We start from the raw sequence: 12,922 nt of genomic DNA on the forward strand, positions 1-12,922 counted from the left end.
CCTTCCTGCTGAATCCTCTTCTTCCTCATTTGTATTACTTCCATTTTGCCTTTCCGGGCTACATCTGACAATGCTGGAAACACATTAGCGTAACTGCTGAAAATCTGGCACAAGAAAGGCAAAGAACATCTAACATTTAGTCAAATGTATTTCATCGACTGTCAGAAGCAAAAAGGTTCACCAGCGATTCTCTAGTGGAATGTCAATACTATAGCAGCCAATGATCATTCTTCCTGGATAAATGGGAAGAGCATTGTTAGCAAACACGCTGGAAGTGGGATGACATTTAATCTTTAGGAAGATAATAATATGGACAGTTTGAAACTTTAAGATCTAATATATAACAAGCACTTTCAAAAGGAAAATACAAAGCGAAGGGCTGGATTTCCATCACCAAAGGCTTTGGCTGCCAAAGCATTCTCCCGTCTGCTAGGATGACCTTTATTTTTGTTAACAGAATTATTTACTGCAGCTAATCCAGGTTAGAATATTGTGACAATGATCCTAATTCTTAAAAATTTAAGTGTTCTAACTAATTTAATATTGTTATCCTTTTAATTACCATTTCCCCAGCCTCCCTTAAAGTCGAATACATCTATCTACTATCTATGCTCCAGTCAGATCCACAGTAGGGTGACCACATTTCCAAACTGCCATTCAGGGACATCCCCCCACTTCCAAAAAATCTGCTTGTGTTGTAACGAATCACAGCACAGTGATTAGACACAAGAGGTCGGATTTTTATTTCTCCAATCACAAGCAGGAGTGGGGATTGTGCTCCTCCAGACATTACCAGCCAGGACAAGTACAAGTACTGTACAGCGGTCATGTGGTGGCCTTTTTTTGGGGCATCAGATTAGCCCGAGGGGGGGGGGCGGGGTGGCTGTGTCAGTTTTATTCCGAGACACTTTATTGTCCTGGAATGAAGGTACCTGGGACAGGCCTGCATTATTTGGGACTGTCCCGGGCAATCCGGGACACGTGGTTACCCTAATCCACTGTGTGCAGGACATGGAAAGTCACACACTCAAAACTGCAGACCCTCCTTGCTTGCCTCTTCCTAGAATTGTTTGGAATAATCAGTATTGAGCTGGCCATAAAGGGTTCAAAATATAACTCGTTTACCAGGAAAGTCAAATTTCGATCCATGTATGTATGGCTGATCCTGATTAACAGAAGATAATCTAACAATCAACATCTGTCAATGGGATCTGGAAAGGATTTTTGATCAGTGGCTGCAGCTGCTGATCATATATATTCTGACAGTGGAGAGTCCCTGTCATCAGAATGCAATGTCTCAGCAGGGGATATTCATTGCTCTATCCACCAATTTTGTGGAAGGAGGAATCAGTTTTTTTTTTTATCAGCTGGAAAAAAAAAGTTATCTATGGCCGGTTTAAGACTCTGGAAGAATGCTGAGGGAGGAGAAGGGTAATTATACAAAAGTACAAAAGTATAGTTTTTCTCTTAACGACTTGTCGACCAGCGGCCGCAGTTATACTGTAGCAGGTTGGCCTGCTGTGCAAATTGCCATAGGTGTACGTCAGGCTCGTACGCGGCGATCTGTGTGCACGCGTGTGCGCTTCCGTTGGCCAGCGGGGGAGCCAATCAGTGGGTCCGGTGGACTCGACGTCTGCCGGCCACCTGCAAACCTTCCCCACAGTGACAGAACAGGGATCTGCCTGTGTAAACAAGGCAAATCTCCGTTCTGACAGGGGAGATCACATCAGTATTTCTGCTATGCAGGAAGAGGGATCTGTGTGTTGTCCCAGTGAGCCCTTCCCCCATACAGTTATAACACACAGTAAGGGAGCACAGTTAACCCCTCGATTGCTCCTGATGTTAACCCCTTCCCTGCCAGTGTCATTTGTACAATAACAGTGCATATTTTTAGCACTGATTACTGTTGTAATGTCACTGGTTCCCAAAAAAGGGTAAATATGTCTGTTAGGTGTTCAATCTGTTTGCCGCAATGTCGCAGTCCCGCTAAAAATCACTGATCTTTTATGAGCTACACCCGTAATTTATCAAAGTATTCTGAAACCTCTCTACTGCACGAGGTCTATGACAAACCTACACGAGGAGAGGCCACAGAATCTTCTCCGGTAGTGAGATAACACTAGTATGTGTTAAATAGGACTAAATGGTCCAATGGAGGCTAAAAGAGTTATGTACACTATTCCCTTGTATTAGGTGTATATACAGCCAACACTAAGGATAAACCGGGAAAACACCCCCGTTCTCTATATACACCTTATTGATATAGAACAGTACTGGGTAATTGGGATGAGTTAGGCCAGTGAGATGTAGTACATAATTAAAGCATAAAAAAACATTTTGAAGCACAGAGAAAAGATTCATATATAAATCAAATTATAAATGTGAAACTCCTCAATCAAAGTATTCCTATACAGTTCATTAAATCCACAGTTTGTGTCTCCAAATATACAAAAAATATCACTAATAAATCCAATGTGGCACTGGATACTGAATGATATCCACAACCAAGTGTGTAAAAATGCAAAAAAATGTGCAAAAAATACAGACAAAAAAATGTGCAAAAATGCAGGGCTCAGAGTTCCTTAAATGTGCAAAATATGCAAAGTTTCATAAGCTAAATACGGTAAATATAAAGTGCACAGTCTGTATGTAGCAAATATTCAATCGGATAAAGAAAAAGGTGACTTTAGTGCTCATTCAAAAAAGGTCCAGTGACTTCCGTGCTCGCTCCCTCGGGTCCCCACTCACCAGATCCCTGTACCCCCAGGGGGTTGCGTGCGTGTAGTGTCTCAATCTCAAGCCGCTTTACAGCCAAATCTTCCTCCTTCTTTCACTCCTTTATATCTCGGATGGTTCCCCTTTAAAAAGGTTAGGCGGGTCAGTGGATCCTCAGAAGGACAAAAAACAGCTCCCATAGTGCAGTACATTTGTCACCAAAAAATTAATTTTATTAAAAAATTCTTATACAGATCAACCCAGAAAAAATCAGAAAAAATCAAGACAAAAAATGTACAGAAATAAAAATAAATAAAAATATGTAATATATATAAAAAATATAAAAATTTACAATTAATTAAATATAGTGACCGACAGTCAATAAGCAAAACCAAAACCAGTATAGTGCATGAGGGCATGAGGGCAAATATTAAATGCACCTATTGGGTCCCAGGTACATACACTGATAGCATCATATCTCAGCGTGCTCTGAAGGAAAAAAATCTACGTGTGTGATCAGCGTAAAACCATACTTCTACTTTATAAATGCCTGCTATTCATGGGCATACAGTATCTCTATGTGGCAACGGAAAGGACTCCATCTCCACTGAATTCAGTAATACAACCTGTCATTAGCAATTCCAGCTGTCCACCAGCACAACCTCCTACCCACAAGAGGTGCATCATCTGGAGCTGGTCCACTTCAGTTCATAAGCCAAGTTGTACAGTCATATCAAAAGATCTTTGTCACATCAAGGATTGATGGATCTGTCAGCACCTAACTCTTTATTTTTTTAGTTTAGGATAGAGTGGAGAGGGATTAGAACTCCTGTCTGGTTTGCTATTGCTGTCTGTGTCCCCATTAGGGAGATTAACTCTTTCTATTTGCCCTTGTTATCACCTAAAATGAGAGTCAATCCCAAATTTTGGGTTGTCCCCAGAGTGGTAATAGAGGGAAAATCTTCCAATCGGAAAACACTAATTCTGGTGACCCCTTCTGACAACAAGGGATTCCCTCTCTTTGGAGGGATTTCTTCTCACTTTCTGTTTTGGGATTTTGGGTATGGGACAGGAAGTTAAGAGAAATCTCCCCGATATGACACAAATGGCAAAAAAACCCTGACAGGGGTTATAACCCTCCCTTACTCTATCCAAAATATATTTTAAAAAAGCCTTTAGCTCTACTTTAACCGCTTGCCGATCATATACTGTGTATATATATATATATATATATATATATATATATATATATAAATATAAATATAAATATATATATATATATATATATATATATATATATATATATATATATATATATATATTATACTGTATAGGCAGCTCTACAGCACTGGATCACGTATCTAGTACATCATCCAGCACTTCCAGGTTGGGGCGCACGGGCATGCTCCCAACGACCCACTCCCGCTGTGATTATTTACTTGATGTGCACCGGTACCTGCTGATTGTTCGTTACACTGGCAGAACAGCTGTCTGCCTATGTAAACAATGCAGATTGCTGTTCTGTCGGCGGAAAAGGCATTGATCCTGTGTTCCTGCAAAGCAGGAACACAGATCTATGCCTTCCACTAGTACAAGCTCCTGCTAGGAACACATTGAATTCTTTGATTGCCCCTGATGTTAACCCCTTCCCAGCCAGTGTCATTAGTACAGTGGCAGTGCATATTCTTTAGCACTGATCACTGCAATAGTGTCAAAAGTGTCAGTAAGTGTCCAGACAATCTGCAGCAAACATCGCAGTCACGCTATAAGTCGCTGATTGCTGCCATTACTAGTAAAAAATAAATAAATATTCCATAAAAATATCTCATAGTTTGCAGACGCTATAACTTTTGCGCAAACCAATCAATATGCGCTTATTGGTATTTTTTTTTTATTTTTTACCAAAAATATGAAGCAGAATACATATTGGCCTAAATTGAGGAAGAGATTCGATTCTTCACATTTTTTTTATTGGATGGGTTTTATAGCAGAAAGTAAAAAAAAAAACATTTCCAAAATTGTCGGTATTTTTTTTTTGTTTATAGCGCAAAAAATAAAAACCGCAGATGGTGATCAAATAACAACAAAAGTAAGCTCCAATTGTGGGGGGGGGGGGGGGGGGGAAGGGCATCAATTTTATTTGGGTACAGCGTGACACGACTGCGCAATTGTGAGTTAAAGTAACGCAGTAAATCTTCCAAAGCTGAAGTGGTTAAATACGCTTGTTAGGGTTTTAATTTTGGCAAGATTTTTTGTAACAAATATTATTTCCAATATTGGAACTTTGAGCTGTCATGAATGTCTGAGAGAACCTCAGATTCTTGTTTTTTTTTTGGTTATTTATTGGCAATATTATTCTGATGTACTCGTTTTATACATGTTGTTAAAATGTAATTTGATAACATTCCGTGGCCTTATCAGTACAGTCAAAGCTGCCTTGTGGTTATATTCAAATACAATAGTTTATTCCAGCTCAAGACTTCATAACCTCTGCCATACACAGCAGGAAATTCAGTTCTCAAAGTAAAGTAACAATGATTTTTTTTTTTAATATGCTTCAGATATTTCCATTGTTTTAGCTTCTTTGGTGCTTATCTAGCGCTCACATAGCAGTCAGCCTTGTAAATGTGAATGCAAATGAAATCCATCAGCCTAGCGGAATATGCGGAAGGAGCCGTATCGCTTTTTTTTGGAAAGTGTCCAAATCCATTTTTACTTTATTCCCATTTATTCTCGCTGCTGTTACCCAACCAAAACGAATTTGTTTTGTGCCAGCTGCAAAATGATTTTCTTTCCTGTGACAAAATTTACCAAGATTCACTTGACACCAGTCTAGAGCAATAAACACAAGTCATTAGGCTTCATTTATCAAACCGTCTGAAAGAAGAAGCGTCTGTGTGACTTCCGTAAGCCAATCGGATTGTTCCATATAAAAACCTGCACTACAAAAAAAAAAAAAACGGAAGGGAAAAACATCAAAGAGAAGGAAAGACAGATTCCTTGGTACGGAACTTGAGGAGGACTCAAACTAACATCTTGGTTTGGTTTTATATAGAGTGGGGAAAGGTAGGCTTTTATTGTTACCTGTGTCCCCATTGGGAAGATATTCCCTCACTATTTCTTGGGGTAACCATTTGTCACCTATATAAAAAGTTAGTTGTCTTTGGAACAGAAGTAAAGATGATATCTTGTAGTGGGTAAGTTGCTGAGAAGGTCTCATCAATGTGGTCTTCTTTTCCAACAGGGATATTTCCCTTTACTTCCTGTTTTAGAAATGTGACAGGAAATGAGGAGAATCTCTTCAACATACATTATATTACCAAAAGTATTGGGGCTGCCTTTACACGCACATGAACTTAAATGGCATCCCAGTCTTAGTCCATAGGGTTCAATATTGAGCTAGCCCACCTATTGCAACTATAACAGCTTCAACTCTTCTGGGAAGGCTGTCCGCAAGGTTTAGGAGTGTGTCTATGGGGATGTTTGAGCATTCTTCCAGAAGTGCATTTGTGAGGTCAGGCACGGATGTTGGATGAGAAGGCCTGACTCGCAGTCTCTGCTCTAATTCATCCTAAAGGTGTTCTGTCGGGTTGAGGTCTGGACTCTGGGTGCAGGCCAGTCACGTCCCCCCCCAAACTCGCCATCCATGTCTTTATGGACCTTGTTTCTTTTTTTTTTGAGATGGGAATGAGGGACACCTACTAGAAAATGTATGTAAGCATAGGACACGCCGCCTGCCACACCCCCTTAAAGGAGAATTACTATATTGGCGTATAACATGCGCCGGCGTATAACGCGCACCCCAAGTTTAGGAAGGAAATTTAAGGAAAAAAAACTTACATTTAAATGCCCATCAATGCAGCCTTATCAATGTCCATCTGAAGCCTTGTCAGTGTCATTTGCAGCCTTGTCATTGCAGCCTGTCCATCATTGCAGCCTTGTCATTGCAGCCTGCAGCCTGTCCGTCATTGCAGCCTTGTCATTGCAGCCTACCACCGTGAAGGGCCAAAGGTGGCCGAAAGCCGCGAGAAGGGCCGAAGGCGGCTTAAAGCCGCCCAGAGCCCAAAAATCTCAAGGGAATCGCGGCAGATCGGCGTATAACACGCACCCGCGATTTTCCCCTGATTTTAAGGGGAAAAAAGTGCATGTTATACGCCGATAAATACAGTAACCAAAAAAAGGTTAATTAAATCTGCAAGGGACTTTTTTTTACCACTACTATTCCTTTAGATTGGCTTTTAACATTTACAAATGCAGCAATTTATAATTTGGATGAAATGTTTAGCACTGGGAAACACTTTTTGAAAGATAAAAAGTGCATTTTATATACAACTGTATAGATCAGACCAAAATGAGGGAGAAATGAGAGGGACAGAGGGACATTGTTCCAAATAAGAGACAGTCCCTCTAAATCAGGGACAGTTGAGAGCTATGTTTGTTCACTGGTGCAAATCATTTGGTGGAGTGGGGATTATGGGATTGTTTTTAGGGGTTGGGCTTGACCCCTTAGTTCCAGTGAAGGGAACTCTTAAGGCATCAGCATACCAAGACATTTTGGACAATTTCATGCACCCAACTTTGTGGGAAAAGTTTGGGGATGGCCCCTTCCTGTTCCAACATGACTGCGCACCAGTGCACAAAGCAAGGTCTATAAAGACATGGATGAGCGAGTTTGGGGTGGAGGAACTTGACTGGCCTGCACAGTCCTGACCTCAACCGATAGAACACCTCTGGGATTAATTAGAGCGTCCAACATTAGTGCCTGACCTCACAAATGTGCTTCTGGAAGAATGGTCAAACATTCCCATAGACACACTCCTTATATCTTGTGGACAGCTTTCCCAAAAAGAGTTGAACCTGTTATCGCTAAAAAGTGTGGGCCAATTCAATATTGAACCCTATGGACCAAGACTAGGATGCCATTTAAATTCATGTGCGTAAAAAGGCAGGTGACTCAATACTTTTGGTAATATAGTGTATGTTGAAGAGATGCTCCTCACTTCCTGTCACATTTCTAGAAGAGGAAGTAAGGGGAAATCTCCCTGCCCCTGTTGGAAAATCAGACAGCATTAAAACCTGAGATGTATTCGAGACCTTCTCAGCAACTTAAAAAAACGCAGGTAAAAGCACAGAAAAATAAAATAGTTTAAATGCTCATGGCGTTTCACGAAGGCAGTTTACAATGGGACAAATGCACGACAACTTTGAGCTAAGCCATTGCATGTTGCAGCTCAGCCTCATTGACAGGAATTCTCGACTTTGTCCAGCAGTGCTGCCTATCAACTCGATATGCCACATTAAATTTGCTGTGGCACAAAGCATCGCAACCGCGGTATATGGACAGCCCCCTTCGGCTGTATTGTGAACCTTAGGTGGGTGGTCAGGGTTCTGTAAAACGGCAGCTCAATACCCTGCTTTTACTGCCCCTCGGTTCCCCCATGTGAATGAGGCCTAGTTTTGCACCAGATTTTGCACTCTTTTAGTAAGTCAACCTCAATGTATACTGTATAACAGAAAGCTCTTCTCCAGCCTTGTAGATGGCTGTACTGAAAATGTGCACATAGCTCTCCATTTGAAGCTCTCCTCAAAGCGGAACTCCAGTCATCTGTAAAAATTCACAAGTAGGTGCCCCCCCCCCCCCCACATCTTATATACACACACACTACAAGGAATAATTTCTCGTTTGGTCTACTGGATAGGGAATAAGCAGTGATACTTACCTTATACCTCGCTTCCGCAGGCTTTCTCCCAGCTAAATGGTCATTCACACAAAGCAGCTCCTCTACGCCGCTCCAGCGGTCATGGTCTTTCTGACTCACATACTGGATGCACTGAAGACTGGAGGAGAGTACCAGGTGCTAGGGGTGCAAAGACAGAAGTAAGTATTGCTGGTTATGCTTCCCCCTCCCCCTGCAGTGCCTTGTGAATTTTTACAGCTGACCGGAGTTCAGCTTTAAAGAGACCCTGTCCCTAGACCATTCATTTCAACAACTGACCTCTAATGTAATCATATGTTTGTTTCATCAATTAAGCCTGTAAAAGCCTTTCTTGTGTAGACATCCAAAGTTTCAAGACTGTTGCTGGGCACAACCGTTTGGATGAAATGTCAACAGCCCCTTCAGATTTTCAAGTGTCACTTTATCATATTCCCCTTTGCTTCTCTCTGGCATCTGCTTAACAGGGTATCTGGGGGGGAGGGGAAGAGAAGCTGGGCCAGCACAGAAAGCAATTAGACACCCCTAGAAGTATAGAGAACTCTGACATGGCAGGAGGGAGGAGTTACTGTTGCTGTGCTAGGGAGAACCTTTCCCGAAGTCGTCGAAGTTCCCCAGTGGGCTTAAAGGCGTGTTGCAAGTAAACATTTACTGTAGGAGTTGATTTACTAAAACTGGAGAGTGGAAAATGTGGTGCCAACCAAACAGCTTTTGGGTTTTTTGTCAAAGCTTAAAGTGGACCTTCACCCCCCCCCCCCCCCTCAGGACAATCCCACCTCTCCAACCCTCCTCCTTTCCTGCTGGAATAGGGGCATCTTTTTTTATGTTAAGTCTGCCCTTCCTCCCCATGTACGTCACTTGCCTTAGGCACGCTGTGCCTCCTAGGATATGTACATCACATATCCCAGGGGGCATAGCCCTTCATTCAAGAACAGGAGGAGGGGGTGGGCCTATCGGCGCATCTCTGAGAAGCTGTCCACTGAACCCAGAAGAGCTGGTGAGTCTCTCAATGATGTCAGAGAAAACATGGTGGCATGGGACAGAGCTGTGACGAGAGATGATCTGAGTGGGTTAACGCTGGATCTACTTGATCTACTTGATGAGTGAGTATCTGAAATGCCAAGATACCACAATCAGGTTAGCTGGGCAAAAAAAATAAATGGGGAGGTTCCTCTTTAATTGAACAAGCTGATGTTAGAGACTGATTGGCTACCGTGTATAGCTGCACCAGATTTTGTACTCGCAAGTTATAGTAAATCAACCCCAATGATTTTTCCGTGCTTTTACCTGCATTTTTTAAGTTCTTGGTAGGAACTCTTCAAACACAATTTATCATCTTTACTCCAGCCACTAGACTAAAGGCCTGGACATCACTTTCACCTACAATTGTACAAGGGCAAATAAAAAAACAACATAGCACTTAATAAATAAGATATTGTAGCCTGTTCTCTAGGTTGTAATGCACAAATCCAGAACAATTTGGCTACAATGGTTCCACCATTGTTTGCCAACCAACTCTGACCAAGCTATCTAAAGAAAGGCTGAACCACTAATGAGCCATGACCAAGTCCACTCTGTACTCTCTCTCTATCCTCTCCTGAACTTTTACTAATTTCTCTATCCCCCCTACCCATTTTTGCCTTGCTTTCTGTTTTTTTATGTTTGCTCGTATGCTTTATTTCATGAAAAAAGTTATGGTGCTTTGAAAAAGTATTTATACCCCTTGACATTTTCCAGATTTTATTATGTTTCAACAAAAAACATAAATGTATTTTATTGGGATTTTATGTTATAGACCAACACAAAGTGGCACATAATTGTAAAGTGGAAGGAAAATGATAAATTGTTTTCAAATTTTTTACAAATAAATATCTGAAAAGTGTGGCGTGCATTTGTATTCATCCCCCTTTACTCTGATACCCCTAACTAAAATCTAGTGGAACCAATTGCCTTCAGAAGTCACCTAATTAGTAAATGGAGTCCACTTGTGTATAATTTAATCTCAGTATAAACACAGCTGTTCTGTGAAACCCTCAGATGTTTGTTAGAAAACCTTAGTGAACAGACAGCATCATGAAGGCCAAGGAACACAACAGATAGGCCAGGGATAAAGTTGTGGAGAAGTTTAAAGCAGGGTAAGGTTATAAAAAAATATCCCAAGCTTTGAACATCTCATGGAGCACTGTTTAATCCATCACATGAAAATGGAAAGAGTATGGAACAACTGCAAACACACCAAGACATGGCCATCCACCTAAACTGACAGGCCGGGCAAGGAAAGCATTATTCAGAGAAGCAGCCAAGAGGCCCATGGCAACTTTGGGGGAGCTGCAGAGATCCACAGCTCAAGTGGAAGAATCTGTACACAGGACAACTGTTAGTCGTGCACTCCACAAATCTTGCCTTTATGGAAGAGTGACAAAAAGAAAGCCATTGTTAAAAGCAAGCCATAAGCCACACAGCAAACTTATGCCAGAAGGTGCTCTGGTCAGATGAGACCAAAATTTAACTTTTTGGCCTAAAAGAAAAATGCTATGTGTGGCGGAAAACTAACACTGCACATAACCCTGAACACACTGTTCCCATCGTGAAACATGGCAGTGGCAGCATCATGGTGTGGGGATGCTTTTCTTCAGCAGGGACAGGGATGCTGGTCAGAGGGGATGATGGGAAGATGGATGGAGCCAAATACAGGGCAATCTTAGAAGAAAACCTGAGACTAGGGTGGAGGTTCACCGTTCAGCAGGACCACAACCCTAAACATACAGCCAGAGCTACAATGGAATGGTTTAGATCAAAGCATATCCATGTGTTAGAATGGCTCAGTCAAAGTCCAGACCAAAATCCAATTGAGAATCTGTGGCAAATGCTCCCAGGATAGGACAAGAGGATTCATAGCAGAAATGTACCCATATATATGTGAAGGAAGCATAGAATGCCGGAACAGCTTAAAAGTAGGGGGAAATGGGAAGAGGAACTTGGAATATTTTCGGATGAGCAGTGGAAGAGGATATTGGAGAGTGAACACTTGATATTGGTCTCGCCCACACAGGAGGTCTCACATTTGATGCTGTTACATAGGACATACTATACGCCTAAGAGACTGTTCAAGTTTGGGTGGAGAGCAGATGCCAGGTGTCCTAGGTGTCAGGACACTGGGGACTTGGCACACATGATCTGGAAATGTCCAAAATTGTTCCGTTATTGGTCTGAGATCCTTAATACCCTGAATGTGACATTTGGTGTAAGGCCAGAAATGGACTCTAGACTATGTATAATGGGTCTGGATGACGGAATAGGAGGAGTGTCCTGTACAATTAAAGCAGTATTGAGGTGTCTGTTTCAGGAAAGAAAATTGATAGCGCAGAGGTGGCAGGCAGAGAAACCCCCCTCGGTAGTAGATTGGGTGAGGTTAATTACAGAAACAGCATGGATGGAAGAGGTAGTCTACATAAGGAGAGGAAATCTAAAAGAATTTCAAAAAATTTGGAAACCATGGTTGGATAGGATGGGATACCCTTTGCAGTGGTTTAGTAAGGAAGATAAGCAGGAGAAGGGAAGATAGGAGAGGAGAGTAATAAGGAATAGCCTGAAGTAAAATAGCTAGAAAAGAGAAGAGGAACTGGAAGAGAGAGGTAAAAAGAGTAAAAATTTGTGAGATATAAAGAATACACTAGGAGTTAGTATGAAGGGAAAGGGGGGAAAGGGAAAGAAAGACAAAGTGCTAGAGGAGATATTAGTAAACTGTGTGAAAATGCCTTATTTTAATGTTTATTGGATATATATTTATAAAGAATGTATTTTGTATAATAATGAAGAAAATGAATAAAGATTATATAAAATAGAGAATCTGTGGCAAAACTTGAAATTTGCTGTTCACAGACATTCTCCATCCAATCTGACAGAGCTTGAGCTATTGTGCAAAGAAGAATGGGCAAAAATGTCACTCTCTAGATGTGCAAAGCTGGTAGAGACATCCCCAAAAAGACTTGCAGCTGTAATTGCAGTGAAAGGAGGTTCTACAAAGTATTGACTCAGGGGGGCTGAATACAAATGCACCCCACACTTTTCAGTTATTTATTTGTAAAAATAATTGAAAACCATTTATCATTTTCCTTCCACTTCACAATTATGTGCTACTTTATGTTGGTCTATCACATAAAATACCAATAAAATACATTTACGTTTTTGGTTGTAACATGACAAAATGTGGAAAATTTCAAGGGGCATAAATACTTTTTCAAGGCACTGTATTATCAAACTTTTCCATAACTTTTAAAATTGCTTGAATGACCTCACTTGATTTCTACAAACAATACGCGTCTACAGTATATAGAAGTTTAGCTGCACTTCTGATTCTCTCAGGAGGCCTGAGATGCACTTTCTGATTGATTTAAACCTTTCACAATAATCTAATACCACTCTCTGTAATGCAGTCATTACAGCAATATTTTTATGTATCTTATATTTTCAGTAAGTATGCTGAAACAGAA

The 12,922-nt window shown here is 41.1% G+C and overlaps 1 protein-coding gene across 6 annotated transcripts in view; it reads left to right on the forward strand.

Moving 5' to 3' along the window:
- The window catches only part of GRIK1 (glutamate ionotropic receptor kainate type subunit 1), a 626,279-nt gene that overhangs the window by 435,468 nt on the left and 177,889 nt on the right, over positions 1 to 12,922 (forward strand). For 2 of the 6 annotated variants that reach the window (XM_077480009.1, XM_077480010.1), the window contains exon 9: positions 8,456 to 8,593. The exons of the other annotated variants lie outside the window; for them this stretch is intronic. In XM_077480009.1, the coding sequence (XP_077336135.1) occupies positions 8,456 to 8,593 (138 nt within the window). The remainder of the gene's footprint in view (positions 1 to 8,455; positions 8,594 to 12,922) is intronic. 6 annotated transcript variants of the gene reach the window in all.

This window comes from Lithobates pipiens, unplaced genomic scaffold (assembly GCF_037356315.1).
Source record: "Lithobates pipiens isolate NorthernLeopardFrog02 unplaced genomic scaffold, aLitPip1_a1.2 Scaffold_16, whole genome shotgun sequence".
Classification (NCBI taxonomy): domain Eukaryota; kingdom Metazoa; phylum Chordata; class Amphibia; order Anura; family Ranidae; genus Lithobates; species Lithobates pipiens.